General features: G+C 38.1%; 1 protein-coding gene across 2 annotated transcripts in view; it reads left to right on the top strand.

Moving 5' to 3' along the window:
• Positions 1 to 6,312: 6,312 nt before the first annotated feature.
• Positions 6,313 to 16,273, top strand: part of LOC120538167 (GON-4-like protein) — a 141,189-nt gene continuing 131,228 nt past the window's right edge. The window contains exons 1-2 of one of the 2 annotated variants that reach the window (XM_039767611.1): positions 6,313 to 6,454; positions 15,144 to 15,379. In XM_039767611.1, the coding sequence (XP_039623545.1) occupies positions 15,157 to 15,379 (223 nt within the window). In that variant the 5' untranslated portion in view covers positions 6,313 to 6,454; positions 15,144 to 15,156. Of the gene's footprint in view, positions 6,455 to 15,143; positions 15,443 to 16,273 lie in introns of both variants that reach the window. The other variant, XM_039767606.1, reaches the window with a different exon arrangement.

The raw sequence follows: 16,273 nt of genomic DNA, 5'->3' as shown, positions 1-16,273 counted from the left end.
ATGTTCACTCACACTTCCACGATCACGTTTACTGTCTGAGCCGTCACAGACACATTTTTACAAAATTGGTTAAAAACAAAAAGCCATGCGCCCACAAGAGATACTTTGAAACTCTTAGATGGTTCGCAACTTGAAGCAACCGTAAACATGCGCTTCGCCGCCTTGCAGTTGTTTTGTCCTACATTTTGACTCCGTTTTTGAAAATCGTATTGTTTTCTACCTTTTCCAGTAAAGAGGCTATGCTTCTTTCAGAATTTACTGGAATCACCCGAGAGGTTACCTGGGTAACCTCGCTTTGTACTATATTCTCCTATTCTTGGTAACTCTATACCTTATTATCTAAAGAAGGATGCATGGAGGACTGTCTAATTAATCGCATTTCATACCAAGTGTTTTTCAAGCTGAGCTCCAAAGTGATCATTTTGGTTTGCTTCCTTCCATCCATATATCCATGCATTGGTGAAATTGCTTAATTCAATACAGGGATCTAAGGGGCTGGAAACGACATCCTGGCAACGTCTGGTGAAGACAAGAATTAAAACTGGAGGCTCCAGTCTGTCAGAAATACGCCATCACAGTTATTGTACGAATTTACGTTTGTCTCCCCAGTCAACCATATAAGCACGCATGACCAGAAAAAAAAGTCTGAGCACGAGTAGAACGCACAAACTCCATACAGAATGGAAACGGCCCGAAATTTTTTAAAGCACACAGTTTTGAACGAGTGAGCAAAAACCGGGCCATATAAAACTAGGTTTAAACGGTTTAAAATGTGATAATAATAAGTCCCCGGAACGTTGTTGATTAAATTTTATGCAATAATAAAGCTGGCGTGTGTGTCTTTTTAACACATCCATTTCTAGCACTCAAGCTGACGGAGCTCATCCCAACGGCGCCAGGCGCAAGGTAGGAATCAGCAATGGAGGTGTCGCCTGTATTGCACATTTACACACGCACCTACATGGAGGCAATACAAAGCAGCCAATGAACTTAACCCATAGATTTTTTTAAATATTTTGTAACACAACTGTAAGACCCACAACCTAGAGAACACTGACGGTAACTAACTGCGTGTTTTTTTATATACAGTACTGTATATTAAAAGAGCATAAGCAAACAAGAACAGTGTATCGGACCTTTTTTTCAGCACCAAGGATAGCTACTGTCGGGCTTTAGGACCTCAAGGAAGACTCGATGTTTGATCACGTATTACCTTATTCATGGAAACTAAAAGATAAAGCCAGCTGGGGAGATGACGGGCCCACTGACGTCGATCGCGCTTTCTATAAAAAGCTCGAAAAGCCGGGCTCACCAAACAGACAAGCAACTTTACAAGTTGCACTTTGTGTGGAATATCGACATTTGCTTTTCATTTGAACAATTAAAAACGACTCTACTTTTAACTAAGATAAAGAGGAACCTTTTTATGACTTCGTTGCACGGTGTTAAATGTATAAACAAAAAGAAGACGACCTACTTAAGGGATAACTCCGTTTTTCTCTTCAAGTGGACATTACGAGTACCTTTCGCATTATCCGCAACAATGCCAAGCCTACCATTCTGCACGGGCCGTTCCCTCTGCTTGAATCCCAATCCTCAACTGACTCAGCACTGTCCGGAAAGCGACAAGAGGAAATGCCGTGCCATTCACAACATGGTTATGACCCCGGATCGCATCCCCCAGTTTATAATACCCCCACTCGGTGTACCCATATCGAAGACACCCCGCAAATCATCTTCTTGTTCAGACTACGACAGTAATCCACCGACACGGATCAGAAGCCCCAGTAAGAGGAGGCACAGTTTTACATCTGTTAACGGAACCCTGCACGTATCGAGCCGAGATAAAGAGAACATGTTTAAATTATCACTGGAAGACTTCTCGGACCCGGTGACCAGGGCAGCCATGTCGTTACCACACCTAACCAAAATCACCACACCCTATGGGTTTCGCACACTTGGGGAAAGTCCTTGCATCCGTAGAAAAGAGTCTCTGTTTTTTGACGACGAGATTCGGAGGCGCGCCTCCTTTGTAGGAAACCGGTTTTGCAGCAGCAGCAGCAGCAGCAATGCTGTAGCCAGTAGAGGTGGACACTACACCCACCGCGGAACACCGTCTGGACATCTGATGCCACGCAGTCCGTCATCGCCGGTGGTTGATCTGCGTGACTGGACCACTACAATAAACAATCGCTCACTTTCCTGTGATAGGCTATCCCCAGCCAAAGAGCACCAGGGAGATCGTGGGCCGACAAACTGCAAACTTCGTTCTCTGCTCAAAAAGCACCTGTCCGGTATCGGAAAACTCAGATCGGGGCCCGTCCTTCTGTGGAGGACGCGGGAAGGTCATCCTGGTGACTCAGGCGTCTACGTGTTGCAGAAGTAATCTACACTCCAGGCTAGTGCTTTTAGAACAATGATGGAAGATGCATACTGTGTATTTATTGTCAGAGTACACATTTCCTGTTTATTTAAAGGATGCCTTTTTCCCGTTGGCTAATATGCCTTTGCCAACACTAGCTATGGACAGTGGTCCGATTAATCCTAACAATCCATTTTCCTTTTATTTTACTTTTGAGGAAACAAACACTTTTTTTACTCATACATTGGAGTCCCTTACTGTATGAATATAAATCTGAAAAAAAAAACTGTGATAGTGCAAAAGCGAAACATGTCGCTTTAGAACAACTTTCTCATCTACAGAGAAAGGCGAACAGTTTAATTATCTTTGGTGATTTTATGCACAAGTGTTTGTTACCTTTATCCCCATTAACTATAAGTCATCAAGTGTCCTAAACAAGGCTTGATGTCTTCAATTGCTGACGATGGGATGAGGCAAGATATCGGAATATATTTATTTCCAAATAAGCATTTATTTGTCGTGCTTTATTAGTCAATACAGAAGAACAAAATATTTAGACTGAAGCTAAATTATATAAACTATGGAATTTATATTATCATGTGAAGGGTGGGCTCAGGAGCCAAAAAAGTGTAATAGCAAATATTAAAACAACAGATGAATACTGATGACACATGTAAAGTCTCATTCTCTATCCCTGTATTTCATCTTAACCTAAGCAATAATTTCCAAGAGGTTTTAGAAGTGACATGATGTGAGACATCTAAATCTACTGTATACTGTGATCCGTGTTTCAGCGTATTACAGTGTTCAGCAGTTTCTAGTGAGAAAATATGTTGAACATTTAACTTACTGGGTACAGGGATGAAATGTAGAATTTTAAAACCTTTTGACTTCATCATTTAAATAAAGTGCATTTTTTTTTTATAAAACTGTTAAATTAACTATTATTAAATCACTTTTCTGTCATTACTGCTAAAAAGGATATACTCTGTTATTTATATTCTAGACCTGAAATTTCAAGTTTTATTTCTAAACAAGACAGAACACAATTAGAGATTGCTATAAAGGAGTGGAATCAATATAAAGATTCAATTGTATATGAACACATCATACTGTTTGGAAGACAACATTGCACAGTCGTGATTCCTCAGGACTCCAGGCAACTCCCAGCCCGGTTATTATGCATTTGATGTTGTTGGGTTCTTTGTATTTACAAATTTGTCCAAGATTCAAAGATGTGTGGATTAGGTTGATTGGTGACACTAAACCAGCCTGATATAAATGAGTTTGGGTGTCTGATTTCTTGCTTTTGCCCACACTCTTAAAAATAATTTTTTCTTAATGGCATTTTACTGGGCTGTGGGGTTCCTCATAGAACCTTGCTTGACAAAGAACCATTTTATTCTGGCAGTGGTTTGTTGCATATGAAGTTGGTTCTTTGTGCTTTCAAAAGGAATCCTAATATGTGGACAAAACAGATATCTTTAATGTATAACAACAGATCAAGAAAACTTGAACTTAGCCTGTTTGATTGTATTGATCAAGTCTTTTTAAAATCAGGAACCCACTGGTAGTCAGATATCTGTTATCTTTTCATGAATACTGTATTTAACCTGTTACAAATCTAAATAAATTAAGGTCCTTCCTGGAACCTTCATGAAGACGGTTCTTTTGGGAACCAAAAATGGTTCCCCATTCACATCCATCTGAAGAACCACCTTGGCAATTTTATAAGAGTGCAGGAAGAGGGAGTTTACTGTTGAACAAAACTCTATCTTATAGTGAAAGTATCTGAATACACATTAAAATCACTATGTCACTAGCCCTGCTCAGTAATTGTACGAATAAATCCTTTTATTTAAGTGTTTACACATTCTAGCAGAAATAAGTCCTGCATGGAGTGTGCCAACTTAGTTTAAAATACTAGAAATGTTTAAATGATCTTTATAAAATTAAATTGTATTAACTAAAATATGCAGGTTTGATGAATTGACATTGCTAAATTGGCCTCAGTCTGTGCGTATGTGGTCACCCTGTGATGGACAGGTGTCCAGGGTTGTCCAAGGCCTAAGAGAAGGTTTATGGATGTTATGAGGGAGGACATGCAGGTGATGGGTGTAACAGAGCAACATGCAGAGGACAGAAAGATTTGGAACTAAATGATCTGCTGTGGCAACCCCTAACGCGAGCAGCCGATGGAAGAAGAAGTTTTCATTCTTACAGTTTTGTGCACGACTCCTGTGACTGATTTCCATAGAATAAGTGAATTTATCATATGAAATTATTTGATAACTTGAATACTTGTATGATCATATTAAAGTCAGCGGTTTAAAAAGGTTTCATGCAATATTTCAGCTACCAAAGGTGAAAATTACCAGGAAAGAAAATCTATCCATCCATTTTCCAACCTCCCTTTTCCTGTTCAGGATCACAGCAAACTGTTGCTTATAATGAGTCAAATGAAGCTTTAAACCTATGCCAATAGGCAAACTATGAGTTCTATATTTTATATGTAGCATCTTCCAGCATTCAGACTTGATGTCACAGGTATCGTGTGCACTGATATTTTGTTTTACTGTTATATCAGAATTACAAAGTGTTACAAGATCCTGCACACATTGCATTGATTTATTGCGTAAATATGCGTTGTTTACTAGATATTTTGAAAGATGACTCTATGTGGTGAGCGTCAAATCAATTTTAACATTTACTTTGCTATTCCAGGAGCGAGGGTTTAGTGGTGATCCGGGCTGTTTTCATAAATATGCAAGCATTCCTGAGAAGAAGGATGAAACTCCAGAATTGGTCTACTATTTAGGGCTCCAAAAGCAGCCCTGTCGGTGATGATCTAACTGGCCCTGCCATTATACTTTGTAGATGTTCACAGGTCACGTCATATACAGTTTTAGTTTGTGCTCCCAATCTTTTCAAGATTGTACCTTTAACTATGGTATAGTTTTCGATTTCCTGAATGAAATTTAGCAGTCGGATGTTTATGGTGAATTTCATTATTAAACTATCGAAAATGACTAATCTCATTATTCACGACTTTAACACATATTTGCTAATGTGAGTGGGTGTGTATTTCATTATAAAGCACTCGATAATTGCTCCGCCGTTTCTGACAACATTCTCTTCCGCGATAAAATGGTTAAAACAACACTTTTAACGTAGAACTTCTTTCAACGGTCTTTTCTAATGGATTTGAGACAAATGAACCAAAGCCTATCAGGTAAAGGGAGCCATACCTCTGCAAAGTTCACTATTAAACAATCGTCACTTTAAATGGCAAATACCGCAATTCAAAAATATCAGTTCCGTTTCAAATTAAGTTATGTCAGCGCTATAAATAAGCACTTCGTCTTTTAAACCAATATCGTGGGGAATTCGGCAATTATAAACCTGATCGATGCAGACTTCATCTGCTCGGTTAGTACTGTAAAGCTACAGTTAAGGTTCTCCAGGTTTAATTTACTTCGGTCAGCCGCAATGAGTTCTAATCCACGCCGAAATAAAACGATATTTCGGGGGCGGGGTTAGTTTTAACCTCAGGCATGGATGCATAATAATGTATTTTGCTGTGAGCGTATGACAATCGTTTTAGTATTAACACTTAACGCAAAGTTCGAATGTCGAACGTTACCTCGGTCATCGTAAACCAGCACCTACGGCGTGGCTCATTCTCAGGCTTCAATGTGGTCAAACGAACACATATGAGTCGTGCAATAACACTGCTTTCGCTTTCTTATACGCATTGCATATCTCCATTTTGTAACAAATCTGAAACGGGTGGTTGTGAAATGATTGTTTTCCCCTTCAAATTATAAACACCCAAACTCCTGTCTGTTGACCATTTGTTACTATAGAGGAACAAGTTGAAAAGTATTCGTGCGGGGGAACGGACTATTTTGACGGTTACACTCGGAGACGTTTTACGGAAGTGTGTTTCCTTGGGTGCCTGAATAGGAGAGTGCACTGTGTGCTCAGAGCGTTCGCGCGCAGTTTACATCGCAATCGGCTATGATCATTGCGGGGTGCCAGAAGGAAGAACAGCAGAAATGTACCACTTAGTGGATGTAGAGTGCATGCCGAGTAAGTAAAACACATCGGCGGGGAAAGACGTGGAGTGTGAAGTGCACGAGAACAAGTAAAGGTTACACACTGCTAACGGTTTAACAGATGAGAAATTACAGTGAGACGTAGGAGGGCGTGTTAATTTACTCCGATTTGCCTTGGCGCCTTTGTTTTTCTATATGCATTTCCTCTAAGTGCTGTACTCGCATCTGATTTTGTGTCAGTGATTTTTTCAGTCTGCTTGGTGGCCGGTTATGAAAGGATAGTTTAGCGTGCATCTGTAGGCTGACGGGCTGTAGTTGCATGTCTGAGTCGTTTCTAAGAGACGATGTTTACTATGCTAACGCAGGGGCAGAGTGGAAGAACTTGTCACCAAGAAAGCTGATGTTTTTGGTGTAACATTTTTGATAAAGAAATAGTTATACAAACTATGCGTGCTGGCTAATTTCTTCATGGAAGCGGGGTTGCGTGTCAGTTAGTAGTTATCCCTGGAAATAGCAGTTTTTATTAGAAATTATCCCATATACTCTAATGGACACGTGGAATCGTTATTTTTGGGTGGTTTCGGTCTGTATGGTCAGTTAAATGTTTGCCTCTGCATTTGTGCAGATAGCAAATATAAAACGACTTCGCACCAATGCCAGTGCTTCCTAGTCCAGGTGTTGTTCCTGCCTTGTGCCCGATGATTGGTGGGGTAGCTCTGGCTGTTACGCGACCCTTTCCAGGCTAACCGGGTTAAGAAGATGGAATGCTGGATGGATTGGTAGCATTGTTTTTATTATTTATCGGTAAAAAATATTCTCTAATACCAAAGTGAAAACGTAATTCTGTAAGAGATTGCATACATTTTCATTCCTTTGTGATGTTAATTCTGATCTTTGTATGGCGCAGTCGCATACTGTACCCATAGAAGTCAAAAACGCGAACGGTGTTTGTGTGGACACACATTATTTTAGGCAAATTCAGTTTAAATACACACTCACTGCAAAAGCCCATATTTCGTTAAGTGCAGCTCTTAAATAAGAATGTCAAAAAAGTCTGAAGTAGCTTAAACTGCCCTAGTGCTGGATGTTCATATGAAATATGATTTACTACATGAGGTAGAAGTACATTATAAACAAGAAAAGTTGCGTCATATATTTGAAATATTAAAATGTGTTTTTTTAAATGTGTAATAAACGAGAATAGTTGCATCAGATATTTTAAGTATTATGAAGTGCTACAATTTAAATGTTTAAAGTCTAAATACTCGTGACAGAGGACTACGACCCTTGGTAAAGAATTAAACATCCATCCATCCATTTTCCAACCCGTTGAATCCAAACACAGGGTCACGGGGTTCTGCTGGAGCCAATCCCAGCCAACACAGGGCACAAGGCAGGAACCAATCCTGGACAGGGTGCCAACCCACCACAGGACACACACAAACACACCCACACACCAAGCACACACTAGGGCCAATTTAGAATCGCCTTAAAAAAAACAAACAAAAAAAAAAATGCTATACTTTTCATGACCAGCAGCCAGAATAGCATAAAACTCCACTTGGATACATTACTGATCCCGTTTTTTTCCCCCAAAGTTTTGTGAAAAGGAGTAACTTTGATCCATTGTAGCCCATTAGGGCGTTGGGAATGCACTGGACAAAAACGAAAAGTGATTTCAAAGCATTTTAAAGTAATTGTTATAAACACAAAATAAACAAAGCAAAACATTGGTTTGGAAAGGTCTTTACAGTACTTCCATGTAAATTAAACTATAGTGATGCTGTAGAAAATCACTTAATCACTTTTATCAGTGTGCTGCTGCTGGAGTATGTGAATTTCCCCTTGGGATTAATAAAGTATCTATCTATCTATCTATCTATCTATCTATCTATCTATCTATCTATCTATCTATCTAAATGGATGAGTTTTTACAAAACAGTACATCTGATTGTACTGGACAATAATACAGAATCCCCATCCTTCTATATAAAAGCGGTCGGGATTGTCCTTCCATCCCGTGAGTGCTACGCAGGCGCGGAGTTTCACCCGCCCCGTCCATTTTCAATGCACGATGGGATTTGTAGTTTCGTTTTTCCAGGTAAAAGATGATTTTCTACTCCAGACTGTGCGATATCTTCTTCTTCTTTCTTACTGTATTAAAGCGGTCGGGATTGTCCTTCCGTCCCATGAGTGGAAAACATAGCGGTATTCCGCTTATCACAGACTTACTACTTGCAGCTTGCGGTAAGAAGCGACATGATGTGAGCAGAGTTCTGGTGCTCCCATCGTTCCCTTGCTTTTGTGTGCGATGCGCTGGAAAAAGACAAAATGATGTCTCTGGAAATAATTAATGTTGATGGAGTACAAATGCCTCACCGCGTAGTAAATATCAGGGGAGGTCAAAAGGGCGACCTCAATATAGAAAAAAAGTTTAAATTTCAGCACAAAAATAACAGAAACTACGAGTATTAAAGTAATACTGCTCAACTGCAATATAACAAAATTAATGAGTTTGTATAAAATAACAAATTGATCTACATATTGAATTGCCTTAAGAAGTGGTCAACTTAAAAGTCGGTTGCCTTAAAAGGCAGGTCAGCCTAGTATACATTAACTTGTATGATATTAAGTTCACAAATGTGGAAAAAATAGGAAATTGAATCAAATTTTAATTTAAATATTTAATTCAAAAGTAAGCTAATGGGTAAAATGAAGTGAACAAACTGCATATTAGATTGGTACAGGGTCGCTTTATGCCTCTATCTAGATTGACTTTTACAGATCTAGGTGTGTATGTGTTTGTTAATTTCTTTCTTTTCATCTTTCATCATATGCTCTAGTATGTAAAACAAGTTGTCAGCTATCTTCATTTATAAATTTCTTTGTGTGTATGCCTCAGTTTGTGCGTACATGTATATTTAAATAAATAATGCATTTCAAAAACTACAGCAAAAAGTCTTTTGAAGCTTATATTGGCTCAGAGGTTAGAGCTTCCTATCCCTTCTTTTGTTTTAGTCAGAGTTGCTGAGGTTTGGTGGCCTATATCCTTCCCTTAAAATAAATAGACTGAAGTTAGAAGCAGAACTGTGCTTAGCCCTTTATACACAGCCACATGTGTGTTCATTTACTGATACTTTGATTTACCTTTTCAGTATGTTTAGGATCATTATCTTGTTGTTGGATAAACCACCAGTAAATGAGTTCGGAGGCATTTCCTGGATGTTGAATAGATAATGTGTTTCTTTACACCTCAGAATTCATTGTGCCTCTGCTGTTAGCAGTTACATCATCAATGAAAGTCAGTGTGCCCAATACCCATGGCAGCCAAACATGCCCAAGCCATAAAAACCCGCACCACCATGTTTAATGGATGAGGTGGTATGCGTTTGATCTTGGGGAGTTCCTTTTTGCCCTCTCACTTTGCTCTTGCCATGTTTTTGATACAGATTTCTCTTCCCACAAGACCTTTTTTCTGTGTTGAAACAGTACACAAACAAGGATTCTTTTTTCGATTTTCCCTGTTTTCCTAAAAGTTAACCACAGTATCAAGAAACCTACTTAAAAGGTTATGTTGTATATGCCATTTTGAAGGGCAGGCATTGTTCTTTCTGAAAATTCAAGTCTGTTGAACGAACCATAATGCAAGCATGAATTATAGCACAATACATTAGCAAGATATAACGATGTTTTGATCTAAAAACAAATTTAGATTTTACCCTTAGTTTTATAAGGGTTGGGATAAGCTTCCATGTTTCATAACTGTAACATACAATGTCTGTCCAAATAGTTAAGAACACCAAAAAAAGTTATCAAATATCTGCAGGCAGTCTTTTTTATTTTACTGTTTTGATTTAGTAAATAAACAATATTTTTTCTTCACTTTCATCATTTTCAAATAAATATCTATTTGTATGCTAATCCATTAATGGAAACCAGTGGCCTATATATCATTTTGAAGGGCTGGCCTTACTGTCAGAATACATATAGTTGGTAAAGAAATTATATATTGTGTATCCAAATAACAATACTAATTGTTGCAAGATTCAAAAATGTCTTTAAAAAAATTCTAAAATATCACTATATCATTTACTTGATTTGTAATGATAGAGGTTCAGTAACACTTGAAAAGAAAAAAAAATACACACTTTATCATGTAAAAATACATATTTTGTGAATTTATGACCCTGATTTTACGCTTCCAAGAACAAAACTGATTTTATGAAAGTTAAAACTGCATACAGAAACAACTATGAAAATTACATTTACAATAATAAAAATTAATTTTGTAAATAAATGTATGTTTTGTATCACAAAGAAAAACAGTTTCTGTCCATTTCAGTGCAGAATGACACCTTGCTCCTATCACTCAATCACTAACACATTACAGTGACGGGTAGCACGACACAAAAAGAAAGCGATATGCCCCCACTGCTGCCACTTATTTGAACTGTCTGAAAACAAATGAAGCACACCTTGCCAATCGCCATTACACTGTAAAACATGACAGTAAAATAAAATATGCAAAAAATATTTAAAAACCAATGCCCAGCTCACTATTGACTAATACAGTACAGTCACAGGTAGTGCGACACAGACCAAAAGCACTTTGCTCCCATCCCAATACCACTCGCTTGAATTATCCAAAAACAGATGAAGCACCACTCATCAGTCGCCATCACGTTGCAAAATGTAACAACAGTAAAAAACATGAGATAAACATGTCAAACAAAGCACATCTCACACATCTCATTATTTTTCTGTCTCTCTTGCTCTCTGTAGTGTTCTGAAAAAATGAGGAACTCCTATTTATTTATTTATTTATTTATCTCTTGCAATCTGCTGGAAGTAGAAAGGCACACACTACCTTGTTTGAATTCCCAGCCCATCAGTTTGGTTCACAAATAAGCTATCCAATAGGTGACAAATGGGTGTCAAGTAAAAGAGGACACTCAAGTATTAAAGTTCAGTTTGACCAATCTGGTGACCTACACATTTACACATCTTGCTTGGTCAGAAGAACTTTACTGGTCTCACAAATTTGACAAACGTGAAGAAAGTGTATGGGTAGATAGCCAAAACCATGGAGTGGGATCCATTCCTTCACAGGGCCCAAATAAGTAAACACTCACATGATCTACATTTCTGTTTATGTAACATGCATGTCTTTAGTTTATGGGAGGAAAATGTAATCACCTTGAGAAAAAAAAAACGCACAGATATAGAAAGAATATGTCAATTCATCAAAAATGTAATTGAAAAGGTCTGAGTAAAAAGCTTCATAGTGCAGAGACACAGAACTCAGTTTACAGCATACCATGTCGTTCATGTCCAGCTGTATATGTGGGACAAACATTAAAAGCACTTGTAACACGTATAAAGGGACATTTAAATGCTGTTAGAAGGAAGGACCCACACACTCCGTGCAAGTAACATACAAGGCTAATACTAAAAGTGCCAGAGAACAGGCTGAATCGTGGCTATCCAATGAAAATTCCATTAACAGACATTTATACATGAATCCAGCTTATGCAGTCTTGAGAAGAACATACACATTATAAATATCACTATGACCAACACCCTCCGAACCCCACCTCATTAATTTTCCCTCTCCCTATATCCACCTGTCCTCCCCTCCTTATTTGCTATATATTGCCTTAAATTCCTGCATATCTAATCATTTCCCTATGATAACGACTTTTGCTAGAAGCTGAAAACTATTTTAAGATATGTGATTCTTTTTCTCCTTTTGTGGATTTATATATATATATATATATATATATATATATATATATATATATATATATATATATATATATATATATATATATAGATATAGATATAGATATAGATATATAGAGATATATATATATATATATAGACACAAACACAATCACTGTGCTTTACTTATTTAGTAAATATTGTTATGGATATTTTGGTCTTTTCTCCACGAGTTGTGCATAACCCTAACTGACATTCAGTTGGTGCCCATATGACTGGTTGTTGGTATAAAGCAAATGTTATCAGTTTCTAATGCAAGTAAGCACTGTCTTTTAAAGGCATAACCTTTTATGTTTCCATTTTTTGTTTAGTTGACAGTTTGTGTACAAGGTAATACTTAACTCAGTGCAGATGCTAATAGCTCACCCTTTTCTGTGATCAGTCACAGAGCTTACCTTTTAGTGCAACCTGCAACATTTAGAAATTGGAGCAGACTAATCATGAAAAATGTATATTGTGTATTCTGACTAAAACTATCTAAAAATAGAAATATGAACTAATTTACTTTAAGAGTGGATAATCTTGCACAGTTACTACTGGTAATGTCCTTCAACATCTGCAATAAGATGCTGCAGATGTTTTGTCAGACGGTTGTGCCGAGCGCCCTCTTCTACGCAGTGGTGTGCTGGGGAGGCAGCATAAAGAAGAGGGACGCCTCATGCCTGGACAAACTGGTGAGGAAGGCAGGCTCTATTGTAGGCATGGAGCTGGACAGATTGACATCTGTGGCAGAGCAACGGGTGCTGTGCAGGCTCCTGTCAATCATGGAGAATCCACTGCATCCACTGAACAGGATCATCTGAAGACAGAGGAGCAGCTTCAGCAACAGACTGCTGTCACTGTCCTGCTCCACTGACAGACTGAGGAGATCGTTCCTCTCCCACACTATGTGATTCTTCAATTCCACCCGGGGGGTGAATGTCAACACTACACAAGATTATAGAGTGTTATGCCTGCCTCGCACTCTCCACCTTGCATTTTTTAACTTGCACTGCTTTTTTTATTGCTCTTTAATTAATATTGTTTTTATCAGTATGCTGCTGCTGGAGTATGTGAATTTCCCCTTTGTGATTAATAAAGTATCCTATCGATCGAACTTAAGACAAAATACATTTTGTACATCTTCTTTAATTGATATTTTATGCAAGTTATCAGTTTTGATCTCATTATAAGAATTACCATTATATGTCTTAACATGTTTAAATGCAAATTTTCTGTGAGAGTTTATTTTCCATGATTTCTTCACATATATATTTTGGTTTACCATTTACCAGAGCATGTTAATGTATAATTTGTTATATACTTCATTAATTACAGTAGTTATAAAGTGAAAAATCTATCTCTCTCTTCTAAAAAAATCCTGGAAAGGAAAAGCAGGGTGACAAGACGTGATCTCCTCGTAAGACACTTAAAAGACCCACGAGATGCAAACAATATCAAATAAGAGAGCGCAGCCAGCACACACAGATCCTGTGCTCTCAGCACATATAAAGCGTATAAGTACAATATGTTCTAGATGAAACATCAACAACTAAGCAAAGAAGAAAGAGCAGCTCAGAGAAAAGAGACCCAAAAGCGTTTGAGAGAAAAAAAGGCAGAGAAGAGATTATGAAAGCATTGAACTTTGAAAGGCTCAAACAAACGATGGCACGATACACATGCAGAGAAAGGTAAAGAATATGAAAGCAGTAAAATTCGAAAGTATTGTAGCATCCCAGCCAGGAGCCTTTAAGTGACTGTTAGGTCTGATTGAGGGAGGGCGGAGTACAGCACGGAAGACTGATAGCGGGGTATTGATTGATGCGATAAATTGGGCAAGAACCAGGGGATGAGAGGGTGGAGAGGGTGCTAGAAAGTTGTGCTTGGGGTTACGAAGTCAGCGATTGTTCAAGTAAAACTTTTCTGACACTTTATTACGTCAGTCGCTACAGTATCAAAAAAAAAAAAGATAGTAAAGATCGCATTATCGCAAAAACAAAAGGAAATTAAACACCAGGACCAGGTGTAATTGGAAAAAACAGCAGGACAATGCGAGGTCAGAAATAAAAGGCAAAGAGCAGAAAACAGTCTTTTCGCCTTCGTATCATTCAATGCACAAAACATAGATTTACACAATAATGGACCATACGCTATGAGAATCTGTGGTCCCGCAACAGTTAAAGCAATGACAAGTTTAATTTCAAAGAAAACAGAATTCGGTCAGGTGCATATTTATGATCACGGAGAAGCGATCCCAACGCGAGCAGCACACGAAGTGGCAAAAAGGACAGGGGCTGTACAGACTTTAAAATGTTCGTCGCTGCCCCCCCTTCACAACGCGAGCAGCGTTATATGTCCTATGAGAAAAACATTTAACCACGCCCGGGGCTGGAAATAAAGGACAAGTATTGTTTTTACAACATCATGTGAGATAAGGCAGTGAGCCATCATTTAAACCAAGTCCACGGACATCTGACCTAGCAGTTGTTGGATTGCTTTTGGCAGACATGCATCATGTGCTCACAGCTCTTAAAACAACAACATGCAACAAGCAGAACACGCAGCTCACCAGCAGCAAAAATACAGCAGATGATCGGATGGCATATCCTTAGCGTATGTTCAGCTGCCCCCCAAACCGCCCCACAACACAAGCAGCGTTATACATCCTGCGAGAAACAGATGTAACCATGCCTAGGGCTGGAAATAAAGGACAAGTATTGTTTTTATAAAAGTTTTTAAAGTAAAAGTGAAAATAATGCATATGTAATAATTCTCATGAAAATAACAATCTCTTTAAATTGTATATCCAGTAAACCAAACACGGAGGTAGGCAAGCAAAGTGAGCAGGAGGCGGAGCCCCCTAGTTAATTATAAAAACAGAAAATCATTTTTAAATTTAGATGATTATTTGAAATGTAATTTTGCAATTATCTGGATTGATTTTTTTTTTTATTCTTGTTTAGGTTATTTTTAAGGATGTCCCCAGCAAAAAAGAGGAAAACTGCCTCTCCAGAGCTAATTCAGCCAAAAGTAAGCAGGAAGGATGACAGTTTTGTCACTCACCATTCACCAGTTACAACAGATGTCAAGGCATCTTCACCACAGCAGTCCGCCTCCACTCTGATGCAGACTGGTCAGATGGACTCAGCTGAGGGACCCACAAGTTACGAAAGAGAGGAGACCCCTGATATACAAACAGGTATTTTATTACCCAGGGTTAAAACTGAAGTTAAACCAACTCTTCAGGATTCAGACCATGAAAGTAAGTATGGCATGATATACTTTAAATAATGGATAATTCGTGTTTGAATAAAAAGATTTGATACAAACTTACTGGACCCTAGCTGATGACAGATAAAGTTCAAAGATGTCATTTTTTAATTTATGTTGTCGGCATTTGACACATATTACCAAAATAGCTTTTGTAAGTGAATGTGTGTGTATATATAATATAATATAATATATTATATATATTTTATATATATATATAACATATACTTACGAAAGTGGGAATATCCAGAGCTGATGTAGCCAGTGGCATTGTTCTCAAGAAGCTGCGGATTTCTGGCCATTGTGAATTGCACGTCATTGTAAGAAATACCTGGCTGACCGATAGTTCTGGCTATTGCCATTGCATCATGATGTAACTGTTGCAATGCTCTTGGACTACCTTGATATGATGGTGGTAATATTACTGCTTTACCTATTTTGAATTTGTCTGAACTATTGATATTTGAATTTTGAACGTGATCAGTGAGACCTTGCTTATGTTCCGTTCTAAGTTTAGCTTGATTTGATTTAATAAAGAAGAGACAATTAGCTGTAACTTTTACATACACATTAATAATGTAATGTTGCGATAGAAGTTGAGATGATAGAAGTGGGTTAAATACATGAGAATGTATCGCTAGTTTTGTCCTGAAATATTGTGTGTGTGTTACAGTGATCCCTCTCTATATCGCGCTTCGACTTTCGCGGCTTCACTCCATCGCGGATTTTAAATGTAAGCATATCTAAATATATAGCACAGATTTTTCGCTGGTTCACGGATTTCTGCGGACAGTGGGTCTTTTAATTTATGGTACAGTACATG

This window comes from Polypterus senegalus, chromosome 1 (genome assembly GCF_016835505.1).
Source record: "Polypterus senegalus isolate Bchr_013 chromosome 1, ASM1683550v1, whole genome shotgun sequence".
Classification (NCBI taxonomy): domain Eukaryota; kingdom Metazoa; phylum Chordata; class Cladistia; order Polypteriformes; family Polypteridae; genus Polypterus; species Polypterus senegalus.
Note: the sequence above shows the minus strand (reverse complement) of the source record. Positions and strands in the feature narration are given on the sequence as shown.